The 10,000-nt window shown below is 32.3% G+C and overlaps 1 protein-coding gene across 8 annotated transcripts in view; it reads right to left on the minus strand.

Moving 5' to 3' along the window:
• LOC106868399 (peroxisome proliferator-activated receptor delta) overlaps positions 1–10,000 on the minus strand; it is a 609,065-nt gene that overhangs the window by 105,681 nt on the left and 493,384 nt on the right. For 5 of the 8 annotated variants that reach the window (XM_089363322.1, XM_089363325.1, XM_089363319.1 and 2 more), the window contains one exon: positions 6,191–6,253. The exons of the other annotated variants lie outside the window; for them this stretch is intronic. In XM_089363322.1, the coding sequence (XP_089219448.1) occupies positions 6,191–6,253 (63 nt within the window). The remainder of the gene's footprint in view (positions 1–6,190; positions 6,254–10,000) is intronic. 8 annotated transcript variants of the gene reach the window in all.

Consider the following 10,000-nt stretch of genomic DNA (forward strand, 5'->3'; position numbering starts at 1 on the left):
ATAAGTAGATACAACTAATTTCGGTATTTGTGAGTGAAAAGAAGAAACAAATCACAACCATTAATCCCAGCGTTTGCAATTGCGTCAATCTTGTTAGAAAGACACAAGAGCCCGGTCCTCGCCCTAAACCGGGCGACAGTTTAAGCCTTTTCCACTAGATTGGCCTCGTCCGTTATAATGAAATACGTGTAAAATATTTAAGATCTGAAAGTTATCTTATCATATTTCATACATTGATGTATCAATATTTTTCTACTAACATTCATTGTTAAAATCGTATCGAATTAGTTTTTCAATGCTTCTCCCAGACGAACTACCAGAAATAACAGCGACTTTGATTAAATTTATTAGAACCTTCATTACCTCAACATTAATAACAGCTTCAAAATTTCACACAAATCCAGCGATTTGAAGGTAGGAGCTAAGTCTATTACATCAACCCCCATTGCTCTACTGGTACGTATTGAACTTATTGAAAGGCAAGGTCAACCCCGGTGAATTTTAAACTCAGAACATAAAGACGGACAAAATGCTGCTAAGCATTTTACTCGGGGTGCTAACGATCCTGCCAGCTCTCTGCTTTACCTCAACATTAATCTTAAGTGTGAATGTATCACTTTTAGGCATCTGGTCACGTGTATGCGTCTCAGATGTCTGCTTTGAATTGTGCAACTGAAAGAAGCTGTTTCCATTAGAAAATTTCGTATTCCAGCATTTATAGTTTGACTGGTATTGGCTTTACCTAAATCTGCGGACAGACTGTTGTTGATAAGACATATAAATGTAGACATTGTTTTATTTCCTTTATTGCCTTTTCATTACACGTATGTTTTCGTATTCACCCGGCTGCGAGAAGCTCATTAAATCATCCATCTTCTGTAGTTTAGGAAACTGTCAGATAGAGAAGAGTTGCTTTTATTTCATATACACGCTTGTTGATTAAATTGATGAGATCTGTGCGTGAATTTGTATCAATCATATTACGTCAGCTGTAACTTTAAGAAAAGCAAGAACATCGAAATGTAGTATTCTTTTTTCTATAAAAGTCTTAGGGTTGATATAAAATAACAAAGACAAAGTAGAAGTTTTGAAGAAGCAATCAAATTATCTACTTCCAGCATAGAATATATTTACTATTAAAAACTAAACTAATGCAGGAAAGTGAAAATATATTACAAAATATTTGAAGTGTTAATATCAAGTAGACCATTCGCCGAGGTCGACTTTGCCTATCATCCCTTTAGGGTCGAACAAAATAAGTACCAGTTGAGCACTGAGGTCGATGCCATCGCCCTACCCCCTCCCTGGAAATTGGTGGCCTTGTGCCAAAGTTTGAAATCGGTATTGATTAGCTCACCAATTGCGAAACACTGAAGAATCACGAAGCATGGCCTTTTCATTTATAGTCTACCAATATACATAGCCTTTCTCTGTTTCGCAAAACAAACAGAATTGAACTCTAAAGCGAAATCAGTGTGTGTGTGTGTGTGTGTGTGTGTGTGTGTGTGTGTGTGTATGTGCATGTGCGTACGTACGTGTGTGTTAGCGATGTCAATGAAGAATACGTGTACGTATGTGTGCGTGTGTGTCTGTGTGTTTGTACGTGCGTCTCAATATATCTATTTATATATGTATATTTATACACACATATACATATATATATGCACGCATATATATGTGTGCATGTATGCACTTATAAACACAAACGCTCGAACGCACTCAAACACATATACGAAGGTTGAATGCTCTCTTTGAAAGTGCATGTTCATGTACGTGCAATTCTATATTTAAGAGATGAGGAATTATATACATTATTTACATTATTTACATTTGACGGATATTTGTCCTCATCTTGTTTATTGCTAACACAACGTTTCGGCTGATATACCCTCCAGCCTTCATCAGGTGTCTTGGAGAAATTTCGAACCTGGGTTCTCATTCCTAAGGTATTTTTTGATGTTATTATTATTACACATTCGGTGGCTGAATATGGTAGAATTAGAAAATACAAATTTTAGAGATCATTTCGAAGTTGACATGTCTGACTCCCTGCCCCTTGGTAGAATGTAGACTCCTGGCAGCACTTAGAAATTCACTCTGGTCTCTTATTCAATGTCTATGTTGTCGAAACGTATTTGATTCTCATTTACAATCCAGACAGTTCACATCATTGCACTGATTTCTAGATGAAAAAAAATCGGAAGATATTTCTCCAGTCTTTTCAGGCCTTGTAAACTCAAGGATTTCGTTTTGTCAACATAGCACAAAGTTCGTTCTGAAAAGTTTTAAATAGGGCAAATAGCGTACTGAGTCTTTTCACACAAACGTTAAGACATAGTGCTGGCTCTTATTTTTTGCAGCTTCGACGCGAAGGTTGTTAATATGTGTGTGCGTGTATGAATTTCAGTGTTTGTAGCCTTTTAAAATTGTTTCTAATATATTGTATACAAGTTTTGGAATATATTCATTTTATTGTAATCATATTTATGCCGATCTTTGAATATCTGTATCTGTTAATGATAGTTATGCACTAAATATCCTCGTTGGCAAATAAATGAGAATGCTGGACAGTTTCCAGAAATTTTATTTCATCCTCACTTTCTACGTACTCTACTTCTTTTATCTTCGTCATCCACTTCCTCCTTCTCATCATCATCAACCTAACTACTACTACTACTACTACAAATATCTATTCCTTGGAGACAAGAAAGACCTAGTAGCGAGATACGCTAACTTATGAAATAAACTTATACCCCTCTATCTGTCTTCTGTTTAAATTCAGCTCAGTGTATATATTCATAGATGTTTATATATATATATATATATATATATATATATATATAAATGCTTATATATATATATATATATATATATAAATGCTTATATATATATATATATATATATATATATATATATATATATATATATATATATATATATACTTATATGGGAAAAAGTAAAGGTAGAAAATGCTAAAATAAACTTATAAAAAAACATTTCAGTGCTGGCTTCAGTCATTGGGACTTTTTCAACTGTAAGTATGGAAAACAATTATATTTTGGAAAAATTAAATGAAAAGTTTTTGAAAAGAATATTTGCATAGTATTCAAATACAAGAGGCATTTTCCTTGTTTCTGCCTGTCTCTGTCTCTCTTTTTCAATCTTGTGGGTTCGAGGTCGTTGTGAATTCTTGGCAGAGAATAATAATAATAATAATAATAATAATAATAATAATAACAATAATAATAATAATAATAATAATAATAATAATAATAATAATAATAATAATAATAATAATAATAATAATAATAATAATAATAATAAGAAGAAGAAGAAGAAGAAGAAGAAGAAGAAGAAGAAGAAGAAGAAGAAGAAGGAGAAGAAGAAGAAGAAGAAGAAAAAGAAGAAGAAGAAAAGAATGCTGGAGTGATATGATATTAGTAGTGTGTTAAATGGTCAAGTTCCCTGAAAGTGACTTGTTGTGGATGGTTGTAGTGATTTAATTCTTGAGGTGTCTCTTTTGAATATATTGTTTTTAATATTTGCGTAAGTTTTTTTCTAAGCAGCAGTAGTAGTAAAGGAAGGAAAGAGGTGACGGAGAGGAAGAAAAAAACGAAGAAGAGGAAGAAGGAGGGGGAGGATGAGGAGAAGAGAAGAGAAAGAATAATAAAAGAATGCGAGAGTGGTATGATAGTAGTAGGATATTAAATGGTCAAGTGACCTAAAAGTGGCTCGTTGTTGATTATATTAGTGATTGGGACCGTTTTAAATGAATTCTTGGATATCTCTTTTGGATGTATCATTTTTAATATTTACGTGTGTTATTTCAAGGTCGTGGTGGATATGTCATTTGTTGTAGATGCGTTCAAAAGGGGTCTGTATTTTGTGATAAAGAACGACTCTTTACTAATTCGTTGGCTACAGGTTGTATCGTCCCTGAATTCATTGAGGGGAAAAATCTGAAGCCCTGATTTTTGTTATTGGCGCAAATGTCGATGTGTAGGCTGAATGCTATTTTTGCGTTTTTCGGAGTTTTGATCTGGGTTCTGTGCAGAGCGATCCTTTGACGTAGATTGTTTTTTGTTTTATGTATTGCTCTTGACACCCAGAGCAGGTTAGTGTGTAGATCAGGTTCTCCGAAGCACATGTGAATTTGCTTTTCACTGTGAAACGTTGACCCTGTTTGAAGGAGAACTCTGAGCCCTCAATTAAATTGACGCATATCCCACAGTTGGGTCTTCCGCATTTTTTACTGACGGCTTCGGTGCTGTTGGGCGTATTCGGGCTTGTGTTAGGAGACTTTTCATAGATTTGGGCTGTCTCTTGCATTATTCTACATTCGGACATATGTGTTTGTGTGTGTGTGTGTGTGTGTGTGTGTGTATCGATATATACGGATATATTTCAAAAGTTTAACAAAAAGACAGCAAGCGAAAAGCTTAACATAAACAACAGACAGAAAATTCATAGCTAATTCCTCATCAGTCGACGTTCAAACGATCCTTACAACTTCGCGTCTTTTAACGTTGATATTGTTCACTTTTGGTAGCGTCAGTGGCAAATAGCCAGTGAGAATAGCTAATAGACGACAATGGCGGAAACAAACACGACAAAATAAAATAATTATGATAATTATACATATACAACAAAAAAGCCATGCAGTCACTAATGGACAGGAATGGGGTGACACAAAGGAAAATGAAAATATCTTGTAGGACTTGAGACAAGAAAGGAGCAGATAGAAAATCAGAACGAACGAAGAAGTAAACAAAACGTATAGAAAAAGTGCACAAGTGCAAGGAAGCGCGACCGACCTGGTCATGGTGAGAGCGAAAACAGATGAGAAAGGTTTAAATGGTCACGGATCACGTGGTGGTGGCAGGAGAAAGAAAGAGTCGTGGAATTCAGAAGCAAGGGAGAAGAGTATTTGGGAGAGGAAGAGAGTGGGAGGAAGTCAAAAGAGAGGCAAAGAAAGAGAAAGAGACAGAAATAGACGTCGCACAAAATATATTCCAAGAATATTCTACAAATCAGTGAAAAAAATAAGGAGTGCTTAGCGTCACATAAATAATATTTCAAAAATTTAACAAAGACACAGCAAACGGAAAATTCAACAAAATCAGCAAACAGAAAATTCATAGATAATCCCTCATCAGTGAATGCTCAAAGAATCCTTACTAATTCGAGTCTTTCAACACTGAGTGTATGTGAGAGAGAGTTTAAGTGTGTGTGTGTGTGTGTGTGTGTGTGTGTGTGTGTGTGTGTGTGCGTGTGTGTGTTATTGCGTCTGTGTTTATTTTCCACTACAGTTTGATAGCCGGTGTTGGTGTGTTTACGTCCCGTAACGTAGCTTTTCGGCAAAAACAGACGGATATAAATACCACGCTTAACAAAAACGAAAAGCAAGTCCTGGTGTCGATTCATTCGATTAAAAATTCTTGAAGGTGGTGGCCGCTATCTAATGACTGAATCAAGTAAAAGATAAAACCTACGGAAAACGAAACAAATATAATAATAGTTATAGTTACGTTATTGTTATTGTTGTTATTATTGTCATTATTATTATTATTGTCATTGCTGTTGTTGTTATTGTTATTATTATTATTATTATTATTATTATTATTATTATTATTATTATTATTATTATTATTAATGTTATCATTATTTATTAATGCTGTTAATAGGAAAAATTGCTTCGTATAACATGAAAAAGTTTAGAAGCATTAGTGAAATGTTGGAATTTGTTTGGATCTATAGACACATTTTAAATAGCGATAATGAACTAAAAACCATAGCGTGAGGAAAAGGATTAAATCAAAATTTAGGGAGCGGCGTATATGTAAAATATCAATATTTGAATTTAAGCAAAACGTAGGCGAAGTACAATGTTTGAAAAACATACAACACATATGTGCATTTAATTATAATGAAAGGAATTATTTTGTGCGGGATGATTTTGGAATATACAGACAGCAATGAAGAAAAGGTGTTAAACTTCTTAAAGAAAATAATTATTAAGATCGCTGAATGCGATGTTATTAGATCAAAAGGATAGAATATTGCGGAAGTTTAAGATTATATTATTTGTTGTGTATTTAAAAGAATTTCTAGAAGTTAGTACGAAAAATGAAAGATGGAGAATATAGCTGGTTAATATCAGAAGAGATATGAAGTATAAGACGTAAATTACCTTGGTTTAAGTTCAAATGTGTCATGTCAAATGAAATGCCGGTTACGAAGTTATCTGGCACGACTGAATTTGTAAAACGAATATAAAAAAAAATGACATTAAGCTAATTTAATAGATGGATGAAATTATGGAATTAGCATTTAAATTAATTGTTAAGCTTTGGTGTAGAAATATTCAGAAGACTGAAAATTAGTGAATTACTATTAAGATTTACAGATAAAATCTCTCTCTCTCTCTCTCTCTCTTTCTCTCTCTCTCTCTCTCTCTCTCTCTCTCTCTCTCTCTCTCTCTCTATATATATATATATATATATATATATATATATATATATATATATATATATATATATACATATATATATATATATATATATATATATATATATATATATATATATATATATATATATGTATATATATATATATATGTATATATATATATATATATATATATATGTATATATGTATATATGTATATATATATATATATATATATATATATATATATATATATATATATATATATATATATATATATATATATATATATATATATATATATATGCGTATACATACACACACACATGAAAGAATACATAGGAATAAGTGAAATAACTTAAACGGATTATGAAATAATGAAAACATCGTTTACTATAAACCAAAATATCAAATATATAAACGATAAGGAAACGTTATAACATGTACTCTTATAAGCTAATGTTTACGTACATGTGAGAAGCGTATACCCATACACATATTTATGCAAATATAAAGACACATAAACCTTGAAGAAATTATGGACGAAGGATTACAAGTATATAAAGCGCAAATATAAAGGTTTTATATCTATCATCTATGTGTGTATCACACACACAAACATACACGCATATCTACGTTCATTTGTACGTCAATTCAATTATGCATATGTGTAGGTGACACATGTATTCATCTAGATGCTAGTATATAAATTCAGAGAAACATTCATACGCTAAAATATATTGAGAGCAGCTGGAATATACTAATACCATCCAGTGACAAAGGCATGCATTTACTCGCGTAAAAAAGTGTAAAATAATTGTTGTAAGGCCGGTCTTAAAACAATTCGTTGGCCATCCAGAGTGCTAAAGTCTATAGCAATCCGTACATAATAATTCATACTTAAATATTCTGTCACAGATGCCAAGAAAGATTAAATGAAAGTCAATGTCAAGATTCGATCCTTCTATAATTGTGAAGTCATGTCAATCTTCAAATGTCAGAGTATAATTGGATGCTCCCTTGCTATAATTGTGGATTTGTGTGAATGTAATCCATGAGTAAAGCTCAAGTGATAGAGTATTACATAGAAACTGATATATGTTAAATAAAATAAGAAATCGGTGCGGTTTAAGTTGGGAGTATTACAACTTCAAAAACTAGTTAAAACTAATTAAGAGATTAAGCAGTGTTATATACGATGTATTATATACGATGAACTGTTTCAAAAAGCTCAATAGTACATATGTTGCAAAGTATTTTTCTCTGGTATATCTGATTCTGGAAGAGTGCTCCATTTTAAATGACACTAAGTGCCTGGGTTTATTTTTCTTTAAATTTCAAGTAAATCTACAGGGAAAGGAGTTATTACTTGTGTTCAGTTCCCAAACGTATGTGTACAGCCTGAATTGGAGTTTTAAAGAGTTAAGTCCACTGTATGCCTCCTACGAATGATTAGTCTGGACATTGACTCGCATTGTCTTTAGGTTTTGATTCTAAGGATTCTATTGCGATTCATGCTGACATGAATTAAATGTCGTAGCAGAACAATTCTTTATGATGTCTTGATCAAAGATTTCCTAGATTTTATATTTTCTATATTTTTCCATCATATCATCGTGGATTTTCCAAATAAGGTGAAGACAATTTGACTATTGTGATAGTTCCAACTAAATTAAAAGATCGATTATAAGCGTTAGTATTTCTTTTCTTATTGCTATGTATTCTTTTTCTAGGGACGTCATATTGTCTTCGTAGTCGCATCTGGAAATAGTATTATAGAAGTACTTATTTAAAAAAATCAGAGAATATAAGCTTGTTGGCGGAATGCTATCGATGTATTTATTCGTGGTGTGTGTGTGTAAGGCAATTATCTTTCGGTTCGATGGTGAATATTTTGGTTTTTCGTTAAGCCATATTGCATACTCACTGGTTGCATATTCCATAAATATGTGTAGCTTAAACATAACTTCAAGTAAAAACAAATCAACTCTAGAAATTCAATCGCACCGGTATGGTTCTTGACTGTCTCCGTCTACCCACTCACAAGACGTAGGTGAACTCGAAGTCATGGTAAAAGGCGCATTCTTCCAGGGATTAGGAAACCAGTACAACACCGTTATGTAAAGAATATCATCACCGCTTATTCATGTAACAGTCGTAGTATATCTTATAAAATGTATGAAATTAAACAAAATTGGGAAATAATATAAATTTATTATATGTAACATGGGTCCCAACTTAATAATACTCAACTAATTCTTTTAATGTACAATTTAAATAATTAAACCTAGTATCTATCTATCTATCTATCTATCTATCTATCTATCTATCTATCTATCTATCTATCTATATATATATATATATATAATATATATATATATATATATATATATATATATATATTCATTTCAAAGTTTCAGCTCAGAGCTGCGGCCATGCTGATGCACCACCGTGGTTATATATATATATATATAACATACATTGATATTTTCATTGATGAAGAAAGCTTTACGTGAATATGGAAGCAGTTTCAATCGTAGATCAGCATCATATGTAAAACAAAATTGGTTAAAATTTCAGTTTCGTACATGCTTAATAATGATATGTATTTCAGAATGTAGAAGGGTTTTATAAACGAATTTGTAGTCGGATAGGATTTGAAAGGATGTTTGTGGTCAAAAATACACATATAAAATCACGTTATATGAAACATATGAATATAGAAGAACATATATGTGTATGCGTATCTGTGTGTATGTTTGTATGTATCTGGGCGTGTTTGAATGTGCTGTTTGCGCGAGCGTGTACATATAATGCGCATACACACATACATACATACATGAATAAATACATGTATACTTACACAAAGATGTGTGCATGTGTATGTAAATACATGACGCATATAAGTTTATATAAATGTGCATGGGCATATTTATATGTACCTATATCCACCCACACACGCATATATATATATATATATATATATATATACACGTACGCATGTACGAGAATGTGTATGCTCATGCGTGTATAGGAAAGAGAGAATGTCTGATAGGCAAAGAAGTGAAAATATATGTCTTTGCATAGTCGTATGTCTATATACGTGTACGTTTTGAGTTAAAATTTCTTTTCTATCTGGATTCGTGGTCCTGCGTGTGTGTCTTTGCGTTCATGCATCTGTATGTGCGTCTTTGCATGTGCATATTCTTATAATATGCACTAGTTTTAAAGCCTGTGGCATTAAACCAATTTCAATGTTGCTGGAATAGATATAGAAAGAAGTTGTAAAAGAATATATATTATACAAAAGAAACGGCAAATGAGCTCCATAAAGATTCGTCATCTATTTTTCTATTTTGTAGATAAGACAATACCAAAGCATCTTTGCCTTTTTCAAAACGCGGATTTAATTACTAACGTGTAATTTAACCATACTTAAATAATTTTAGTATTCATAATAAATACATTGCCATAGAACATAATCATATCTAATTCCTTCCTCCCTTTCTCTCTCTCTCTCTCTCTCTCTCTCTCTCTCTCTCTCTCTCTCTCT

Source organism: Octopus bimaculoides, chromosome 1 (genome assembly GCF_046866305.1).
Source record: "Octopus bimaculoides isolate indiv1 chromosome 1, ASM4686630v1, whole genome shotgun sequence".
Lineage (NCBI taxonomy): Eukaryota > Metazoa > Mollusca > Cephalopoda > Octopoda > Octopodidae > Octopus > Octopus bimaculoides.